This window comes from Triturus cristatus, chromosome 6 (genome assembly GCF_964204655.1).
Source record: "Triturus cristatus chromosome 6, aTriCri1.1, whole genome shotgun sequence".
Lineage (NCBI taxonomy): Eukaryota > Metazoa > Chordata > Amphibia > Caudata > Salamandridae > Triturus > Triturus cristatus.
Window position 1 is genome coordinate 1068926743 of NC_140589.1, and position 23047 is coordinate 1068949789.

Below are 23047 nucleotides of genomic sequence, written 5' to 3' on the forward strand. Positions count from 1 at the left end.
ACCCGAGTGGAAAGTCTGTTTCAAAGGGAGTAGCAGAGCTGGTCAAAGGGAATATCTGTGATTTGGACCAGTTAATATGGATACCTGATTGGCCGCTGAATTTAACAAATTCCTGCAGCAATGGATTAAGATTTTGGTATGGGTCTTTAACCTATATGTTAAACATCATCTGTGTAGAGTGAGATCAGTATTGGGCGCAGGAAGCACCGGAGGCCCATGTGATTATAATGCTGTCTGATCTTTGCCGCCAGGGGTTCCATAATTAAGGCAAAAAGTAGGGGAGAGAGTGGACATCCCTGGCGTGTGCCACGGGATAGAGATTCAGGAAGAGGTATGCCCGTTAATCAAGACCTTTGCTGTAGGCGAGGTGTACAGGAGCCGGATCCATGATATGAAGCCGACCGGAAGCCCTATATTCTGCAAAATGGAGAAGAGGTAGTCCCATTTCACTGAATCGAAGGCCTTTGAGGCATCGAAACACCACCACCAATTTCAGCCTTGGATCGACTGCCTGTAGGATGGAGAATAAGGTCCTAAGGTTATGGGAAGTGGCTCTCCCCGGAATAAACCCAGCCTGGCCTGGGAGAACCAGCTTTTCCATCAGCAGACAGACGGTTTGCCAATAATTTAGCAAGAATTTTCGTATCTGTAATTATAAGAGATAGTGGCTATAAGACGCACAGTGGTCTGCGGGCTTGCCCGGTTTCAGCAGTGATGTAATTGGTGCTTCCCTCATTGATGTAGGTAAGATCTGTGCCTCTTGGGCTTCCATGAAGACCTCCTTCAGTATTGGAAGCAATTGATCAATATATGTTTTGTAAAAATCAATAGGGAGGCCATCGGAGCCCGGTGCCTTTCCCTACGCCATTTGCATTATAGCTCCACGCAGCTCATCGTCTTCAAATGGTGCTGCTAGGAATTCGCGCTGAGAGTTCCCCAGCCAACCAAGAGTGATATCTGTTAAATAAGGAGCGAAGTACACTGTGAGTAGTATAATGCCTTATAAAATGTAACAAAAACATTGAGTGTGTTTTGACTGTCTCTATGCCTTTCCACAACGTCCAGTACGTAGCTAGAAAACCGAAGGTTTCCTGATAGCGTTCGCCAATGCTCTGCCAGGTCTCTCGCCTTCACCGTATCTGCGGGCGATGAAATATTTACCTCTAAATTTGACCTCCTGGGTAGCAGTGTCGATATACTCTGTGAGCTTTTTATGGAGTGCAGCTCGTTTGTCACTGGAATTAGCAGCCCACATGTCTGTTTCAAGTTGCTTTATTTCAAGTTCGAGGCGTCGCAGCCTAGTCCTGATATCACGAAGCACTCCTAAACTCTTCGCTATGCAGATGCCCCTGATTGTAACTTTAAAAGCCTCCTAGATAACACCCAAATCTTCGACAGAACCCTTATTTCAGTAAAAAAAAGCTGTGGTCTCTTCCCCTAATTCCGCCTGAAACAGTGTCTAGCAGCACCTCAGGTATTAGTCTTCAGCAACGTGGGGTGACAATAGAGTTGGGAGGTAGCAATTCAAGGTACACCGGCGCATGATCTGAATGCGTGTGAGCCAAATGATTAGCAGTGTGGATCCAGGGTGTCGCTCCCCGGGAACAAACCCAGTAATCCAGTCTAGACCAAGTTGAATGTCCTGCTGTATAAAAAGTGCCTTCTCTGTGTGGGGTGCCCATATCTCCACACATCAACAAGGCCATGGTCCTCAAATAGACCAGAGAGGGTCTCCCGAGCATTGGTGTAGTGGTGAGGAAGGGGATTGGAGCAGTCCATAGATGGGCAGATAGCGGTATTAAAGTCTCCACCCCATATGACGTGTGTGGAGCCTATTTTTAGTATGTGTCCCCAGAGGGTGGTAAAATAGTCGGGGTCATCTGTGTTAGGCCCATAACTGCAAGCTAGGGTGACGGATTGTGTGGCCAATGTACCCCAGATACAGCTGCGGCCAGAGGGGTCACTATATGTGCCTCCCAATATGAACGGTGTGTTCTTCTTGACCAGTATATGTGTGCTCCGTGAGTATGTGGAGTAGGAGGAGAACACACGTGTAGAAGCCCATTTAGTGCTGAAGTAGGAAGGACGCCTATGGTCCATATGTGTTTCCCGGAGCATAGCTATTTGTATGTGGTGTCTGTCTAGATATGCTAATATCTGTTGTCTTTTGCGAGGGTATCTGAGTCCCCTGACTTTCCATTCCTAAACAAGAGTTTCGCAAATACCATAGTAAAACATGAATTGCCAAAAGGCTGGCAGACAACGCCAGACCTATTGAAGGTGTGTAGAATTCTTGTTTCCCAAATCCCAGGACATAATGTTTGGGGTTAAGGACAACAAGTATTCATGTTTATTTTGTTCTCGGTTAAACTAGGCCCAGCTCCCTGTTGCACAACCCTTTGACTGCCAGTTCACAGTACCACATTATAGATCTGTGAAAGAGCATTGTCTGCAGTTAATGTAAGATTTATATCCATAGGTACATGCCGTTCAAACTTGTATAAATGGTTCATTAATGCAAAGTCTTTATTAATTGGGTAGAGGAGTTGGCTTAACGGTTAGGGCGCTAGACCTCGAACCTGGGGAACTGGGTTTGAGTCTCGGTAATGACGCCGAACATCCTGTGATTCTGGGCAAATCACTTAATCTCCCTGTGCCTAACAAAAAAAAACAAGCATTTACAATGCAATGGTCTCGGCATTGGTAAAGTTAGAGCTATTGGCATTGCTCATGACATTATTTTTGTTCATGTTTTTTGTTTTTAAATCATTTAAATAAACGGCATTGTCATGAGCAATGCCAATAGCTCTAACTTTAACAATGCCGAGACCGTTGCATTGTAAATGCTTGTTATGTCTCGCGAGCGAGACTGCGCAAGCGCAGCCATCGCTAGCCGAGACCGAAACCCCCACGACAAACCGCGGGAAGGGGCCTGCCTCCTCACTTAACAACGCCCCCCCCAGAGCTGTTCGCGACTATCACCTCTGGAGTGTGCCCCGTATTTTCCAGTCCCCGTATCTCTCCGTTCCCACAGCAGGGAGAATTTTATCTGGGATTTCGGGAGGGGGGGGCTAGAGAGCAGGCGGACAGAACGCAGCATGGAGCCCCATGCGCCGCCTGCACTCGAGCATGTCGACATCTGCAGCTGATTGGCTGGTCCCGGGGGATTTGTAGCAGTCTGGACCCCGGCCAGGAATTCCCTACATTCTAAGCCAGCCGATATCGCACACGCCCCATTCCTCAGGACGGGCCCCTCAGGAAGGGTATACGGTGCTTTGCCATATGTACTTCACTGCGGGACGGAGCAGGGTAATGATTACAGCTGGAAATTGTGCGGATTTATGGCAGTGTCACGGTCGAGGGGTTGCTTTCCAGCCGGGAGCGAAATTTTAAGGCAGTTGGCAAACCTATTGTGCATTTTGTTAATTACACAAATGGAGCACACCGTGGGCATGCTCACAGAGCAGACGAATGCAATACTAAGATAGCTCGGTGGGTTCGTGTATCTTTGGCTGCGGTTAACCAATACAGTCGAGCTTGCCTGGCCCCGAAGGAAGAAAAGAGGGGGAAAAAAAATCAAGACCTGTTATGGCGGTATCTGGCCAATACAAGACTAAATCACTGCTGGCGGCCATGCCGCAGAAACCCCCATTCCTTTGCTACTCAAATGCTTACATTTGCACAAAATTGTGTCTGTTTAAACCGTGGCCTAACTAATACCATGGATATTGACTAGACGACTATTCACCCAAAATAATCTACCACCAAGGGCGCAGGCAGGTGGGGATGAAGGAGGTGCCACAGACACCCACTAAACAAATAAATGCAGGCACGGTTTTCTATCCAAAGTTGTGAAATGTAGTTAAAAAGCTCACAATAATTTCGGGCATGGTTCCACATGAGGCGAACATTAAGGCGAGCGAGGAGTGCGCACTTTACAGGGGCTCTATAACATGAACAGAGTTAATATTGATGTTTTGCGATCTTAGAAAAAAACATACAATTCTCCCCATTTCCTAAAACATCGTATCCGGTCAGACCTGGTCAGTCCTCGCATTCAGGCACATAGGTCGAGAAAGATAAACGACAAATTAACTCCATGTGTAGGAAGCCTAACATGACAACCATAAAAGCCACAAGGGAAACATTTGGGCCTTGCTGCCCCGCCCCCTCCCCCCTCGACTACTGTTGTCGATCAGGTTTCAGGCTGAGAGATAAGGAGGCAGGGGGAGAACTGTAAGAAGCTGCAGTTTGATGGGCGCGTGCTGCGGGGCACGTTCCCACCACTGACGTTAGTGTAAGAAGACAAAACCATAAAACACCACCGCCCTGGCCTGCAATAAAACAACCCCCATAAAGCATATGCTGCTTTAGTGATTGGTTTCTTGGTTTGAGCATACGGAACATACACTAGGTTTCTAAACCAGGCTTCCGTGCCCTGCAAAACGTGTGATCCTTGACGGAACTCCAAATACAGGCGTCGAATTTATCTTAAACAACAAAATAAGAAGCGCTTCGTAGTGCACGGACACGGAACCAACAGGGCGCGCTCCCCATGAGAAAACACCGCTGTATCTGCAGGGGAGAGGTGCACGCGCAGTTAGCTGCCTGCAGACCAGCGTTGCAAACAATACCTCGGGTGAGCAAAACACATGATGAAAGGTAAGTGTTGGTTTGAAAATTCGGCAGCCATGTTGGAAAAGCAATATTATATGCAGTAATAGACTGGAAAACCCAGCTTTTAATGCCGTTCTAGAAGCAAGCTGCTTGTAAACGCACACGCATCTTGACCACTCTAAGTAGTTCTGAAAAACAAAGCTTTTAAAATGTATCATCCTGCAGTAGAATTGTTTAAAAAGTTGTTCAATCTGAGCACATCGGGTAGTTTCGAGAAATGTTTTTTTTATTTCAAGATAGTTACTTTGTTCTGAAAACTGGAGTTCTTGGTGCTCAGGAGCAACGCCGGGGCACCACCGCCTTTCTCCGAGGCACAGCAGAAAATGCCTCGGAGAAAGGGAGTGTCCTTTTCGGATTGGGGGGCGTGTTTTGCTGTTGTCTCCTCCCTGAGACTTCTCGCAAAAAACACGCCCCCCGATCCGAAAAGGACGGGGCTTCAACGGAGTGACTGGACCTCTTCTCCAGTGGCTGGCCTGCATTTAAGAGGCCAGCCAATGGAGAACAGGAGAGAAGAGGGGCGGGAGCAAGCCCCTCTTCTCAAAGTCACTCAAAGTCATTAAATCTCGCGAGCGAGACTGCGCAAGCGCAGCCTTCGCTAGCCGAGACCTAAAAATGAATGTGTGTCCTCATGTAATGTAACTGGTGTTATGTAAAGTGCTCTGATACTTGATTGGATTCGGGTCTAGTTTGCGCTATATAAAACTCTGGGGAAAAAAAAAATAGGGCAAGTGCTCTAGAAAAATGCTGTGAGCTCGACTTGTACTAATAAAGTAGTGCCAGTATAAAAATGTACGGCTACTTGCAATGCTCTCAGTATGCTGTTTGATTCTATGCAGATACCTGCAGAAGTATGGAAGCTATTTTGATGATTCTTTGCTTAAAAAAATAAAAAGGGTAACAAAAATTAGCAGCTAGAAGACTAACATTTCTGCTAATCTGCAATGTTGGGTACCATTTCTTTGAGGCATAATTTCGTAAAATGTGTTTGATACATGCTAGGATTTTCAAACAAATATTCATGGTAAATAAGTGAAAATCCAGTTTTGGCAAGATTATGGGAATCATGATAATAAACCAGTATTGGCAGAGACTACAAGTCTTGCACTGGTTGCCACCATTTTGGATAGTAAATATGTGTGTTTTTTTTTTTACATTGTCTTTTTATAAAAACGTTGTTGTAGAAGCTGCTGGGCCCTCACCAATGTACCACAAAAAATTGCCTAGAAGCAAAAATGTTTTTGGTCTCTAAAAGCACATTTTGCTATAGTAGTCCCTGGCAGTGACAGAAACTACTTTGTTCTCTCCTTGTGAACTAACAGAATACTGTCACTAACAGTGAACTTAACACTATATGGTGTTATTTATATTTTATATATGTGTGTATGTGTATATAATTTAACAACAAAAGGTCTACCACAACACATAATTAGGGGCCCAGTTATTAAAGAAAGTTACAAAAGAGCCCCCATGAAATATCTCCTTACAGTAGTGCAGATTTGCTACCAAGAATTCACAGTAGACCTGGAAACCGTTCTCCTAGAAAACGTTTCTAAACTACATTTTAGCAGGGGGCAAATATGCATTTGTATGTTTCGCAGGCAGCTGTGCATTTCTACTGGAGCCCTTCACACGCTGAAGCTTGCACGCTTGCTCTTCGGGGTGTGTGTGTGTGTGTGTGCGCTAAAGTGAACTTTTACTTGGGTTCCTCTAACCGTTTCCAACCAGGGTGTGCCTGCTGCTGCCGGAGAAAGTACAAGCCATAGCTAAAACGGCGAATAATATAATAGTATAGTGTGTATTTGTAAAGCGCACCTTTGCCCTCACCCCTAGATGTCTTGGTGCTTCTATGACAAACATTTATTGCTACCCAACTAAGTGGTACTGATTTTATCGACCTCGTGAGGATGAAAGGCTCAGTGGATCCGGCTTCATTGGAACCTGTGACAATGCGGCGCGCAGAGTGGCAGCTGCCTTTCTCGTCGTGGATCAGGTTACTAATTAAACAGCATGCACCGCCGTGCTTTTTTTCAAATGCTTGTTTCATTTGCCTTGGTTGTGTTCTCAGATTGTTGTGTTCTTCAGCTGTTTGAACCAAACACGCTTATCCGCTAGTATTTTTAACTTTTAAACCCAGTTTGCCAAGATATTTTTAAGTTAACATGTAAATATACCGTGAACTCGACCCAAAGGCTATCGGAGCGCTCACTTGCGTTCCACACGGACTCGTTTAGTTTGTTAGGCAGGGGAGAAGAACTGATTTGCTCAGAATCACAGGATTTTGAGGATTTATTTATATTTATGCATTTGTGCGGTTCTGCGGGAATCTGAGAAGTGCATCTAACTCCAGTCATCCAGTTACTAATGTGAAAAGAGTGTGTGCTGCTGTTGGTATTATTTTTTCACTCTCCACTCTCAAACTTTCTGCTGTCTGGACTTGTGACAGACAGGATCACACTGCAGCAGGTATTTTTATGGGCCCTGAGGGTGGCCTTTGCTGGTCGTCTATAAATGTACATTATAACTACTAGTTTTTTCAGCTCCACTAAATTCGTACAAATAAAAATGTTACTAAAAAACATCATGCAATAAAATTTGCACAAAAAAAGGGTGTCAGTTTTTCAAGTAAATGTATAAGAACACATTTCTCTACAACATACCTTGAAAACATTGCCAATACCTCTCGCTAAACAACGTCCCAAAGGCGAGACCTATTGGCTATGCCAATGCTTGTTTGCTGGCCCACGTGGGAATGGTCGCATGTGATCGATTTTGTTTTCTGCAAAGCTGTCTATACTTTAAAAACAGTTTTCATTCTGCAGTCCATGCATGCTTGGTTTTCGTGCAAATTACTCCCCATTTTTATTCACAATGTAGGCCAATACACACTTTTTATTCATTAGGTCTCGCTGCACAAAATGTAGATGATTGCGATATTAGCCAGGATCTTCTAAATGTCCGTGCACTGTAATCTAAAGTTGGATCAATACAGTGTTTAACAGTCACCATGGATACACAAATAGGACTTTTCTAGACCGATTTTGCTACAGCAGTTTTGGCGTTTCGTAACAGTGCTGTGTAAATAATGTCCTGGTGTTATCCAAATTAAATGTTAAAAGTAATATGCTATTCCATTTATCGGTCACCAAAGGTTTAAAGGCTCGGTTTAGCCCTGCTTTTAGTGACGGCTTTGTCAGGATACACAGACGTCTGATTAGTGGATGCTTAATCCTGTTTATGGGAAGAAATGTTTTTCTGCATTTGTGAAAAAGAAAATCCACTTAGTGGCTCATTTCTGGCTTGCAGGTTTTTTTTTCTCATTAAAAAAAAATACCGTTTTGTCGGGTACCTCTATTAACAGGAGATGCAATACCCATAACTGGACTGAATAAATCAAACCTATACGGGACTTGGCAATTGTTTTTCTTAAAAGGCCTTCTTTTATATATTGTACAATGTTTTCAAATCTCTTTGAAGCACGTGTTCTGTGACGTGGAACTAAAGTTATTTATTACAGTTAATACCTTGCACTTACCCCAAAGCAGCTGTGCTGTTGTAGTGCCACAAGACCATGTAAAAGCACATGCATAGCAAATCGTTTGTTCTTGTTTATGCCCAGTGAAGAATTTTTATATGGTTCAAACTGTATACTTAAACACCAAGCCAAATAAATAGTTTCTTAAATTGTGGCACCAACTGCAAACGGGACAAAGACAGCCCCACTTTCAATCACCTACAGGCAGTATGGGCCCTATTGCCATCCTTGGCCCAGTCAATGCGACAAATTTGTACGCTTCCCCTGAACTCCAGGGATCTTTCTTTATACCATATTTGAGTATTTAGCTGAATTCTGTGGATCAGTAGAGAAGTTTCCCAGTCTAATCTTTATGATCCCACCTATCTATATTCCCTGCCTGCTAGTGTTTGTTAGGGGCAGGCATTGTTCTAACTACATAGCGGTCATTACCTAAAGCTTTTAAATTGAGGTAGTTTAAAACGAACAGGAAGTCGGTATATGTTTACCTAAGTACTCTATTTTGACTGTGGCTTGAAAGATGTGTTTAATTCAAAGGAGTATCCCCGTTTAAGGTTCTTGGTAGCATTGAATTTAATGCAATCAATAATAGAAGTCCTCTTTTATAATGTTTACCTAAATCATTAATGAATTGTGGTAAACCATGAATTCTGTTTGTTTTCCCGCTATTAAGAGCACTGTTAATCTCAAATTAAAATCACCCATGAGGACGAACACATGGTTGACTTGTGTCTTCCTCTGATATATTTTGCATTCAACCAGGCTATTCGTAATACTGTCTTTTATAACAATTCACCTGAGGGAGATTGTCAGAACCCAGTTCAGAGGGACACGGGGCAAGCAGGAGTTAATGGACGACACGGGACAAGGAGGAACTACTGGGCCCAACCGTGGGTGTTGAATCCTTTTTCTCTTGACATCCCAGGCCACCCAACTATCAATCCCGAGCAATTGGGGCAAGTACCCCTTCAGCACTTGGCCCTCAGCAGTAGCGCGGGTCGAACAGTCCAAGGTTTTGTGTTGGGATAGGTCAACACAGGGCGGTGAACACAGGCTCACTACTCCAAATGCATTCTGAAGCAGCTGTAAATAATTGTCCAGTCAAATACTTGCTTTTATGATAAAAAGGAGTGTTAATATATGAACACAGAGGAATTTACAACATTCACAAACAATAAACACATTCCCCTGAGGTCGGGGCTCTAGTGTTTTATAGGCGGGTCCCGGAGTCCCACTCCCCTCTCACTAGGGATAGTTGTTATTCTCCATTAATTGTAGGCAACATTCAGGTTAATCCTCACTAGTAGTTTGTCTCAGAGGTCCCAATCTGACTCTTTATTAAAGTTTAGTATTCCAGCGCGGAAGCGCTTCAGGACTGGCAAATTCCCACCCAGGGCCGCCTGGCCCATAAATCACTTGCCTACAACATCAGGATCTGAGCGACCTGAGCTCTGAATGTGCTCCCTTTATGGGTGTCAAAGCTGCAGCAGCTGTCTCCAGTATGTTCCTCACACGTGGCCCGGCAGTGGTCGGGTGTCCTTAAATTCCTCACACGTGATCCTGCGCAGGCAGTAGCAGGGGGGTTCTAGATGGTCCTCCGATGCTTGGTAAGTTTCCGGGGATCCTCCCCAGAGGTTTCTGGTACTGGTCCTCAGTTGAGGCTTCAGCTTGGTCTGGTCACAAAGCTGCCTCCTCACAAGGACGGTCTCAACCAGACCATGCTTCTTGCCTTGTGCCAGTGGTCTCCTCTGGTATACAGGGTCATGACTCCACTCTACACACAGGCTACGGCCCGATTGGTACAGAAGCAAGCTTAATGGCGGCACCACCAGCATGCGGTGCTGCCGACTTCACTCTGCACTCAACTCCAGCCTGATCGGCATAGCAGCACTCTTCACAGTGGTCTCGCCTGGCATGAGGCATCACCGTCTTGAAACCTACACATGGGCAGAGACCCAATCGGTGCAGCAATGATCACACCAAGCCCCCCCCCCCCTCTGGCATACAGAGGTGGCAACGACTCAGTGGGTGCATTAGCTGTCTCCTCACACCTCAGTACAGGGATTCAATCCTCAGGATTCCCCAAATGGACCTTGCTTCCTACAGTGCTCTCCTCTTCATCACACAGCATACTTGTCTTGGCAACCAGACAGGCACTGAAGCTCCAGGGGTAGATTGTCTTGGACTGGCTGCTTGACAGTTGACAATTTTGAGGGCCTCAAACTCCCCTCATAGCCCATTTCCAGGCGCCAAATGTGATATAGAGTCTGAGACTTTGAAGTTTGTTAGTTGTCTGCATCCTTTTGAAGTGCCCTCCCCTCTGCCCTACCCATCCTCCAGAAAGCAGTCTATCCCAACAAGAGCAACTCCAAATCTGATAACCTCACAACACAGGCCATGTGTGAGATTAGAGGTTTGCAACTGGATGTCAGCCGCAATAGTTATATCTGTATCAAAAGATTACTCTAAGGCCTCATCACTACTCTTCCTGATTCCATTATCCGCCCCATCTTCTTCCTGAGATGTCCCCAGGCCAGTTTCTAGTGACCTTTCTCTAAATCAAAAATCAACCTTTGAAGTGTACTGTAGAGTGTGGCTCTCCCTTTCCCATGTGGCTCTCATTTTCCCATGTGTCCACGGATTTGTAGGAATGCAGCAACCCACAAATCTGTCTGGGGAATTCTTCTACCTCTTCATGTTCTTTCAATTAGCTCTGGGTTGCACAAAATAGAACCTAGCATCTTCCATGTGTTGTACCATTCACAGGGGCACATACACCCAGCACAAGCATATGATATAGATGCACTGCACATCAGAACATCCTTCATGTATTGTACCATTCCCAGAAACACATCTACCCGGCACGTGCATTTAACATATACACACTGGACCAACCCTCTATTATACCATTCACAGGCACACATACGCAAAACACATGTATAACACACACACATGCAGCGCAGCACTGCACAGCAAACTGATGTTGGCCAGCGATGAGTTAACCACACAGCAGTAGAACTTTAAATGAGTGATTCTGTTCAAAGACCTGATACTCTCATGACCTGCCGAATAATACCCCTATTGAGATTGAAATTTAGGTGTGGAGGAAAGTGTGCCACTCGTATACGGGTTGGACCATCAACACCAACTGTCAATTTCAAATATCAACGGTAATGAATGTGTTCTCCAAAAGCTTCCAGAAGTTCTTTCAAGTAAATTAAATACAGTAAGGAACCCGGTGTACTAAGGAATATATTCCATGAAGGTTGCTTTCTCAGTATAGTGCTTAAATTTTCCCTGGATTTCTTAAATCCAGGAAGAAGGAATTCACCAACACGTATTTCGCTCTATAAAGGCATGCAAACCAAAGGCTTTTTCAAGGCTAAATAGAAAAATGAAAGCCAATATACCAACTATATTATATTTTAAAAATTGTAATTCTAAATGGTACTGAAACCCCATTCTTAGGAAACATCACCACACGTGGTTTGTGGATGATCTAACTAAGCTAGGTGCAGCGTAATAGAAAAGTATTGAACAGGAAAAGAAAAGGGCCCCTTTGTGTTGAGCTAGAATTTTGGAAAGTAAGTAGACAATTTTTGAAATGCTATTACAGGCATATATGGTACCCACCACCATATCGAAATGTTAAATGAATGACTCTCACTGTTGCTAGGTGCTAATCAACATTCCTTGAGCATATTACCATAAGCTTGTGTCAAACCATCTTACAACATTCGATGGTGATCAAAAAAAATGGATGGTCCCCAATATTAGAGGCCGAAACGGTAGTTTTGACAGGTATGTTTGGTCCCAACACAACATATTTGTTTCTAAATGAAAATCGGTGCGTGCCGGGTGCTACTTAAAGTTTCTGGAGCATGTTGAGGTAGACTTGTGCCCATGCATATGTATAATGAGTTGGCAGCATCCCATCATACGACATTTAGTGATAATCAAGGAGGCGGGGTGAGGACAAACGGGGCCACCGCCTGTTTTCTTTATCTAGGGCTAATTGTAGCAAAGCACCTGATTACCAAAAGATGGAAATCCCCGGTAGCAACTCACACAATAGCCGTTCCCTACTTAATTGGGCTAGGGCTGAGAGGGTGGTGCTGCGCCAAGCAGACCTGATAGGGATCCGTAAGTTCCCTCTGGTGACTCACTGGGACACTATGGTGTCGAACCTGCAGGGCATGGTCACTACCGCTGGGGAACCCCAGGACGGTGAACAAGGCTGGTACCCAACAGTCACACTTGGAAACATACATGTATGGAGCAGGCCCCCAATCACATACACATTTGTCCCTACTTCACGGAGCTACTACCACTAAGCTCTGTCGGGGCTGCCCCCTTTCCAGCACACATGGCAACAGGTCTTAGGCGACTACCTTACCCTCCTTTGGGTACGTTGTCCTCATTTGGTTGTACCCTATGTCCACAGTTCGGTTATGCAGTGCACCATGTCTAGAACTCATAATGAATGTCCTATCAAACGGTCCATTAGCATTGCCTCGGTTATGGTAATGACACTATTCCAATAATTATTTCAGTAACCTGCTTGATAGATTACCTGGTATTATGCTGGTTTGTACCACGAACTGCATTTCAGTTGTCAAGCATGGTGTCAGTACACTGTATGTCGTATGAATAAAAATAAATGTCAATTAAAAATAAAAGATTTAAACCAAATCAAGGAGGCGGGGTGAGTACCAATCTCAGCGATAAAGTTGGAAATGCCAGTTGGTATAATTAGCCCCAAAATCAGCTTGTCAGTTTGAAATAGAATTTAAATGAGTATTAAGTGCTGCTCGAAGTTACTTATGTGTACTAATATGAATAGGTGTTACATTATAAGGAAATCCCAAAGAAGCTTTGTATAGAAGTACATATTCTTACGCTTACCAGATTTTAGTAGGAAAACTTCGAGTATGGTCTTGGCGGTCTGCCTTGCCAAATATTTCAGCGTTTAAGTTGAGAAACATTTTTAATATAGCCGTGCATGTGTAGTAGTAGTATGTCCATTTCTAAACTTTCTAGTCGAGGTAATTGCCTCGAGAGATTGTGGGCACCATTTTGGCCCAATATTCGAAAGGTCCTGTCTAAATGGGACCTACGATATTATTTAAAGTACAACGTCAATGTTGTATCCATCTATAATAAAAGACACGCATTGAAAATGGAAGCAGTCTCTCATTTGTTTGAGTTGGAGCTATTGGCATTGTAAATGGAAATGTCTTTTAGCTATGTGTTATGGAATGTATGTATATGATGTGTAGTGGAATTGTGTGTTGGAATTTTTTTTTAGTTAGTTCAATCAATTGGGGAGTTTTAAGCGCACTACTCACCTGTGAGGGTCTCAAGGTGCTGGGGGAGGGGTGGAGCACCCTCCACCCCTCCCCAAGAAGACCCTCAAGAGCCTGGTCTTCAGGGTTTTCCTGAAGATGTGCAGGGTGGGGAAGCGTCTGATGTCAATCGGCAGCTCGTTCCAGGCCATAGCCATGACGTAGGAGAAGGTTCTTCCACCTGCTCTTGCTCTATGGCTGGGCGGGTGTTGGGCGAGGTCGGCGGATTGCAGGTTCCTCTTGGGTACGTGGAAGGAGATTCTGTCGTTGAGATACTGAGGTCCAGTGTTGTGGAGGCATTTGTAGGCGTGGGTGAGTATTTTGAAGGTTGCTCTCTTCTCAATGGGGAGCCAGTGGAGGTCTCATATGTGTTGGGTGATGTGTTCGTGTCGAGAGATGCCGAGGAGGAGTCTGGCTGAGGTCTTCTGCATGGTCTGGAGCTTGTGGAGCAGAGGCTTGTTGATCCCCGCGTGGAGGGCATTTCCGTAGTCCAGTCTGCTGCTTATGAGTGCGTGGGTGCCGGTCTTCCTTTATGCGGGGGGATCCATTTGAAGGTCTTGCAGAGGGTGTTGTAGCAGGTGGAGGCGACGGCGTTGCAGAGGATGCAGAACTATCTACTTGGTTACTGTAGACCTCAATACCAAAGAGGTATTTAAGACCTACTATCTAGTATCTTGGATGGTTAACCAACTAACTGTTCAAAAGGGCATGCCCCGAACTGTTCCACTCAATAAACCAAACTGAAAGAGAAAATGCTTGATTTTATTGTATGCATGGAGCAGTACTGAAGTGAAATGTTTTGACAATATTGAAAAAGTTGTGTGTGTATCTCTTTATATACTGTGTGAATGTGTTTCTATATTTTTTCTTTCCTTTTTTCCTTTTCCTGCATTCTATTTCATATATATATACAAGGTCCTTGGCCATGGAGGATGCTGAACAATTAGAATTGGTGTGTTACCCTAGAGTAGAACTGCCGAGTCCCTCGCCATGCATACGGATGAAAGACTTGAGACTTTACACCATTCCGGCAACAAATCCCCCCCCAACCCCCCCCCCTTTTTCTTAGATTATGAGGGTTTTCTTTCTTATTAAACACAAGACAGTCATCCTTTCACCTGTACCTATTTTTCTCTCTCGTCATGAACCTTGGCTCAGTAATCAAACTCTAGACAATCTTGGCTTTTACATTTAACTTCAATATTGGGGGATATTACCATGAGGGTCATATGAATTGAATACCTTAACTGTTTATACATAGAAAGGTTTTCTGGAGCAGATAGTTTTAACCTGTATAAAAGACTTGTCGTCATAAACTGGGTAAAGATGGTGCCCATAGTTTCTTTAGTCCCGAGTATGGAAGGTGTCCATTCTTAATTCTGCTGCTGTTATGCATATATCGGGTGTGTCTCTATTTCAGATAGATTGGTTAATATGTTTATATCCTCAAAATCCTGTGCTGTTAGTTCACTAGTTACTTGTTGGTATAGTGTAGTTCAAGCCCTGATTGGTTTGTCGGCAAAGAAGGCTGATAATTTGAGTCTGCGTATAGATTAGCAACTTGGACGGGTCTACAATACTCGTAACTTTCATTTCAAACTGATAAGCTGATTTTGAGGCTAATTATACCTGCCAGCTTTGCCGCTGAGATTGGGACTCACCTCTCCTCCTTGATCATCACTAAATGTTGTATGAAGGGATGCTACCAAGTCATAATAAATATGCACAAGCACTAATCTACCGCAACATGCTACGGAAACTTAAAGTAACACCTGGCACTAGCGTGATTTTCATTTAGAAACTGATGCATTGCTTTGGGGCCAAATATACCTGTCGGCACTACTGTTTCGGCCTCTTCTTAATGGAGACCATCCATTTTCTTAGATTATCATTTAATGTTGTAAGATAGTTGACACTAGTTTATGATAATATGGTCAAGAAATGTCAATTAGCACCCGGCAACCGTGTGACTCTTTAATTTAAACACAAAGGGGCTCTTTTCTTTTTCTGTTCTCGCTATACTTTTCTATTATGCTGCACCTAGCCTAGTTTTAGATCAACCCCAAACCACGTGTGGTGGTCTTTACTAAAAATGGGGTTGCAGCAACAGCACCATTTAGAATGATGATTTTTTTAACATATAATACAGTTGGTATATTTGCTTTCATTTTTGTATTTAGCCTTGAAAAAGTCCTTGGCTTGCATACCTTTTTTAGGGTGAAAGACGTGTTGGCGAAATCTTTCTTTTTGCATTTAAGAAAAAAGAAAATTAAAGCTGTATACTGAGAAAGCAATTTTAATGGAATATTAATTTGTAAGTACACCCGATTACTTACTGTATTTAATTAACTTGAAGGAACTTATAGAAGCTTTTAGAAGACACACTCACTACTGTTGACATTTAAATGAGTGTGACTGTGCGCCTCACTCCAGTGACACCGGTAAAAAGGCCTGTTCTGATGGATACATCTGCCAGTGGATTCCTCACCTTGTGAATATCCCCTGCGCCAGCATTCCACGGAACTTTTCTTCCCCAGCATTCCACGTCGACGTGGGCGACGTCACAATACATCGGCTCCGCACGCGACTCCGTGCGACGTCATCGGAGCCATAAGAAGCCCACGTCGGCGTGATGACGTCAGTTCCCTTTTTTCCGCGCCGTCGACGCGCAACGGTTTTTTCCCAGTGCTCTCTAGATACTTTGTAATCTAGTGGTGTATTCTTGTTGAAATCGGTATGTCTTCGACGAGGAAGTCGGGCTTTAAGCCCTGTAGGGAGTGCGGAGGCCTGATGTCCATGACGGATCCGCATCAGAATTGTTTATGGTGTCTCTCCTCTGATCATGATGTGGATGAGTGCGGGTGCTGTAGGAGCATGAATCCTAAAGCACTGAAGGAGAGGAAGACCAAACTCTTCATGAAGAAGATCGGTGAGGAGAAGAGAGGGAGGAAAAAGGAGAAGTCCAGGCGGGAGTCTTCGACTTCGAGGTCGTCGAAGTCGAAGAAGCACCATAAGAAGAGGAAGCATTCTTCTCGGCGTCGGTCCTCGAAGTCTAAGAGGTCGAGGTCGGCTTCGCCTCGTCGACGTCAGAGCAAGGTCTTGTCTCCTTCGCCTTCTCCGGATAAGTCTTCGAAGTCTCCCTCTCCGAAGCGGACTCTGGCTCGTTCCCCGACGCCGTCGCCGGCGCCGTCCAAGGCTTCGACTCCGGGTCGGGTGGAATCTGATGTGGAGCAGGAGCAGGAAGAGTCTGTCCCGGTGCCTGATGACTCCGCTGTTCCGGTGGAGGATTCGGAGGAGCCGACGCCGGTGGCTCCACAGGAGGATACAGGGGCAGTTCCTTATCCCCAATTCCCGGCTCCAGGTACGGATCCTTCGGGATTTCTGAATGCCATGTATGGCATTTTTCAGAGAGCATCCTTCCCATCCGGAGCACCAGCAGGTCCCGTGGGTCCGATGGCGTTTTCTCTGGGAGTGCCACAGCAATACGCTCAGGCTCCTTTTCTGCCTTTTATGCCGATGGCGCCTTCTTGGCAGTTTCCGGCGCCGGTTGGGAATCCGGCTCGACCTCGGATGGATGGTCAATCTTCGGAGCCTTCTTTGACGCCGAGGCCGGCTCCATCGACGCCGCATCCGGCGCCGCCGACTCCACCTGTAGCGCCTCAGACGCCGATGCCTTTGGCTCCACCGACGCCGCGTACGACGTCGACGACGCCGGCTCCCCGGAATCGATCGAGGCGTGAGGCCCAAAGGGTTTTGGAGGAGGAAAGATTTCGTGCTGAGGTGGAAGAAGGTGAAGTCGACTCTTCTTCGGATGAGTTTGGAGGTATAGAGGTAGCAAGTGGTTTGGATACCACCCCGGAGTGGGAGCATGCTTCTTCAAGGTCTTCTCCACCACAGGAATTGGCGCCCTACCATGTTGTGATCAAGAAGGCCGCGGAGTTGTTAGATCTGCAGCTGCCCTCTGTGGAGTACAAGTCCAATCTGCTCACAGAGGTGTTGCACTCCCCGACGTCGGCTTCGGAGCCTTTGCTACCTTTCAATGAGGCTCTCTTGGAACCAGTGTTGGAGGTGTGGAAGAAGCCTCTGTCAGCTCCAGCAGTTTGCAGGCAGGTGGCAAGGAGATACAGGGTTGCGCCAGGAGACCCGGATTTTTTATCCACGCATCCTTCTCCGGAGAGCCTAGTGGTGCAGGTTTCATGTTCTAAACATGCTTCGGGTGCTTTCCCCCAATCTCCTGCTGATAGGGAGTCAAAGAAAGTTGATCACTCCTACTGATGAATACACAGTATGCTGGCACAACCACGCTTGTGCTGCTCAACTCCTGATATCACCACAATGTGGGTACATTTTTAGACACCCCTCCCAGTTCAAAGAAAATGTAATCCGCAAGACAGGGCAATGTTGGGGCGCAAACACATGGTCCTTGTTCGCCCATGACAACAAAAATCAGCATCGGGGATCCAGGCATTATTACAGTTGGGGCCCTCAGGGAAGGGGCACATGTCCATCACCATGCAAGGGACGCTTTCGTCCCAACAGACTTTAACAATCACTGGCTTCCTTGTCAGATTTGGTTCTCTCATCATAACTTCAGTTATTCAGAAGTAATGCTTTGAAATGATATTGGTAAAAAAAAATATTATCAGGGCTGGTCAATCTTGCAGTCGCTAGCCCCCCCTTTTAGATCTGCCATGTAATGTATTATTGATGTTAGTGTGTTATGAAGCTGTTTAAGTATGCAGATTTATCTGCTGATGTATCCTAAACACACTAAAAGGATAAATCACTTCTCAGTTTGTTGCATACAGGATAACCTCTGTTCTTTTTAAACTGTTAAATTTCAAGATAAAAGTTTCCATTCATTTGCCACTGTTGTTGTATTCTCTCTGTTATTACTTGCACTAAATCGTCATTATTGGAGTAGGCCGAATACTCGTCTAATCTGCATCACTCAGGTTGTGCTTGTATCTATCACCCTCAGTTGTATTATCTATGGTCAAACCCCTGGACTGATGGGGTTCCACGCTGAGATGGATGGGCTGGAATGGGATTCCAACAAAGGAAACTCCCCTGAGGCTGGGGAAAATGGCTCCTGGTGGTTTCGCAACTGCACAGGTTCTAGGCCTGGGACAGAATTGAGCTATCCAAGATGGGAGATGTCCGCATCTTAGATTACATGCTATCCTGTGAGCAAATGACAGAAGAGTTTGGGCTCCATAAATTTCAATTGTTTCTCTACTTGCAACTGAAACGCACTAGAAGTATACAAAGATAGGCACTCCTCCCTCTCGGAATTTAACCCTCTAGAATCCAAGCTCGCTAATGGAAAGAAAACAAATAAGGGAGTTTCATCAAGGTGCCCCGTACCACAATACAAATGTCCTAAGGTCCTATATGATAAATTTATCACACTTAGCGCTGCCGCCCTGCCTCAGTAGCAAACCTACTTGTAGTGAGGGCAGTCTTAAATCTCCAGAACTTGGGCCCAACTGCCCCACCCACCTCTCTCTGGCCACAAAGCCAACAATTCTCAAGACCCGATGAGAGACCAAAGATCAATAGAGCATCTGTGGAACGAACAGCAAGTTGGTCTTGTCCAACAGAGGTTGAAACATTCTTGTGTTAGGCTTTTTTGTAGCATAGATTATGTTAGTGGGGAGGCCTAGTGAGAGCAGTTGCGAATTCCTGAGTTCGATCCCCCTTGGTGCCAAAATGCCAAGAAGTGAAAAAGATTGTTAGTGGGGAGGTCTCGTGAGAGCAGTTGCGAATTCCTGAGTTCGATTTCCCCTTGGTGCCAAAATGCCAAGAAGTGAAAAAGCATTGGCAAAGCCAATAGGTCTGGCGTTGCCTGGCAGTCTTTTGGCTTTGTCAAATCTTTTTTTTTTTGGGGGGGGGGGGGGGGGGGGGGGCATTTTTGCAAAACTTTATTGTTGGCGAAACTGTTGTGCCCTAGTCAACGTTACATTTATTTATTTATTTTAATTCTGAAAAAAGTGTTTGGTTTGTAAAAACACACATTGCATTGGTAGTCGCAGAATGTGCTCCTTGTCAAGGGTCCGAATGCTGTCGCTCGGTGAAGTTAGCCAATGGCTGAAGTGGGCTGACCTGCTGCCTCGTGCTGTGTGATTTAGTGTGAGATAACACAGACCAATTGATGAAGAGGTCTGGATAAAAGCCCCCGTCAGTAATTGTACATATAATTTTTGTACAAATAAAGCTTGGATATTGACCCACACATGAATGTTTAATGTTACAAACCCTTCGAGCTACATAAATAACAAAGAGCCTGTGCATGTAGCAATGAATGGCAGTCTCAGCCCAACAAAGAACATGGCAGCTCATATAATTATGTTAACGTCTTTTTATTTCCCCTTCCAATTATACAAATAATATCAGATTTTTAATAAACGGAGTGCTGAACATTCATTTGAACTTTTTGTGAGGCTGGTCTCTGCCACTGTCCTAAAGTTTATTGTATTTTTTGTACCAAGTGAGTTTTAGACAAAAGCAGAAAAATGTTTATTGGATCGAAACATTCTAAAGGGTTGAGAAGAAGCTCTTATTTTCAATTTTTTCCCATAATTCCAATGTGCTTTGTGCTTTTTCACAGATTCAGACACTCAATACAGCCATGAAGTGATGCCTATTCTGTACCCGCTGTTTGTTTACCTCCATCTTGACATGGTTCAAAATGGCCTGAAAAGCGCACTGGACAGTTTCTACAGTCGTTTTCATGGAATGTTTGTTCAGAATATCAGTCAGAAGGATATTATTGATCAGCTGCAGACCACTCTCACTCTACAAGACATCTTATCAAATTTAAAGCTCCAGGAATTTCTTGACAACAAGTACATCATCTGCCTCCAGGAGGACAGCTACAACTTTCTTCTACGCTATCTCCAAAGTGACAACAACACTGCTTTATGCAAAATTCTCACTTCCCACATCCACCTGGATGTTCAGCCAGCCAAGAGATCAGACTACCAGCTGTATGTTGGTGGCACTGCTGTGAAGAACGAGATAAACGGCATGGAATCATCAGAAATGCCCTCAACAATTCTGCAGAATGAAGCTGCACTTGATTTGCTGCAGGACAGCATCAAGAAAGTTAAAGATGGGCCACCCTCACTTACAACTGTTTGCTTCTATGCATTTTATCACACAGAGCAGCTGTTAACCACAGCAGAGATCTCTACAGACAATAAACTTCTTGCAGCTGGTTTTGACAACTCCTCTGTGAAGCTATGGAGCCTAAGATCCAGAAAGTTAAAGTCTGAGCCCCATGTAGTTGACATATCCCATATTCATCTGGCTCCTGATGTCCTAGATAATGAGGTAAGTTGATATTAAGTTTGCCTTTAAGATTGTGTGAATTTGATACATACTGAACCCAAATCTGCCTTAGTAAATATTGATTGACTCGATCTATAGTCCCCAAAAGGAAGAGGAGTCACAGGTGGGTCTGCCTTTGCAAATACTTAACGTTGTGTCCATTGGAGTCTGTTTTTGTAAAGAAGTAAACCATTTTAGCACATTCAGTCTGGCATCCCTTCTTAAATGGCATACCTGGGCTTCATTAGCTTGGAGTCTTGTTTAGAATGGTTTTAAATATAGTAGGTTGTAGGTCAAATTGTACAGCGCAAAATTTAGCTGGCACTTTGGGGAAACACAATGTTGAGCTGTGGTGAGAGTAAAGTTACAATTGGAATGTGGTTTCTGTGATTTAAAGGCTGTTTCCTATGTAAAATGTATATCCAGTTAAAATTTGTGTAAAAGTGTCGATTTGTATTGTGTAATAAAAATGAAACTTTCCTTGTGGTCTCTGTCACACTGCGAGAAATAGTAGGGCAAGGAAACAGATGTGGGAGCAGAGAGAGGATCCTGGCAGGGACACAGTGGGTATCGGATTTGAAAAGAGAAATAATAAAGGGGCACCCTAAGTAGTTTTTCATTCTGTTTTCCCTCCTTCCCAACCATTTGGCAATGCTCTACAGAGCAGGTAGGAGTTAAAAAGAATCTTAAAAAAAAAAAAAGACTATTTCAAAGAATTTGGAGCTTCCATGTACAAGGGTCCCTCTGTAGGTTCAACCCCTTATAAATGAGTCCTCATCCACTGCTTAGTTCCCGTTGTTTTGTACTCCTAATGGGCAGCTTCTGAGGCTCAGGTTCTCCGGTGCAGGTGGTAAGTAACTCTTGTCCCTGTTGGTAAGGTCACCACCCTATTCTGGGATCATCTGCTATTCGTTTAAATGCGGGAAACTATGGGCACAGGCACTTGCAAATACCTCTCAGAGGAAAGGCCACAATGCTTGCTCCTGCTCACACCTGACTCAGTCTAAATAGTTCTGCAGTTGCTTCTGCTTTATATTCTCCCTTGAGGAATGTCGTATCCTCGAGCTGATAAGGCTTTCTGGGCACAGCCATCAAAGGCGTAAATGGACCTCTTGATGAAACTCATTCTGTCAGTTGAGTTAATTTTCCTCTAGAATTTCCTTAGCAGTCCATTGTTATCTGGTGGCAGTGCTTCAGTGCCATAGCTCTCACAACCATGCTCCTACTTTCATTCTGGAGAAATCATACTTGCAGAAACCTGTTTTGAAGAATTGTTCTCAGCAAGACTTTTTTTTCCCCATATTTTTCAAAATTATTGTCATTTCTAGGATGTCAGAACTATTCAATCAAATGCCCTTTTTAACTGAAGCAATCGTCACACTTGCTCTTTTTATTGGTAAAATTCCTTCTTGCAGTGTGTAGCATTTTTAATACAGTGCAACAACCCAAACCAGGGCAAATTGCAATGTGCTCAGCAGTGATATACAGCATACATATTTGAAATAACTAAAAAAACGTAATCTATACAGAACCGACCTTGATGTGTGCGCATTCTGGGGCCTTACTTTACACTTGTACTTAATCTACCTGTTGATTCTGTAACTATGTTGTTAACGGTTCCCAGATGTCTCTGGGTCGGGATGCCAAAGGGAGCTCCTCCGCATAGCGTGTCAGCTGATCCCTGCAATAAATCAGGTCCAGTAGCCATTGTTCTTGTTTGGGGCTTCCCTTCCCTCCCTAGTGGATTGCTACCCTCTTTTTTGCCATTAAGCTGGCTATTGTCGCTAGCTTTCGATTTGTCAGAGGAGCTCTGCAGGCGACTCTCAGGTGAACACTTCTCCTCCTCCTCCACCATATCTGGTATTGTGCGTCGTACATGTATCCAAAAACAGTGTACCCCCAGACATCCCCAGGCTAGATGCATAAAATCAGCGTCCGTGGCTCTGAATCTAGCACAATTTGCATCTGCCCTAAGGCCATACCTTTCGCAACGGGGTTTAGTAAATTTGGTGTAAGAATTTGAAATGTATAATCCCTTAAATTACCGTTTGAAGTAAAATTGGTGCGTTAGTGTACAACATGCTTTCTATCTGTCTGTATTGAGGGGTGTAGAGAGCAGCTCACACCATTTTGTATATGACATGTCCTGTATTGGGGGGGC

General features: G+C 44.5%; 1 protein-coding gene across 11 annotated transcripts in view; it reads left to right on the forward strand.

Annotated features, from left to right (window-relative positions):
• Nucleotides 1-23047, forward strand: part of TAF5L (TATA-box binding protein associated factor 5 like) — a 140072-nt gene that overhangs the window by 42074 nt on the left and 74951 nt on the right. For all 11 annotated transcript variants that reach the window (XM_085611926.1, XM_085611932.1, XM_085611929.1 and 8 more), the window contains one exon: nt 20165-20889. In XM_085611926.1, the coding sequence (XP_085468052.1) occupies nt 20165-20889 (725 nt within the window). The remainder of the gene's footprint in view (nt 1-20164; nt 20890-23047) is intronic.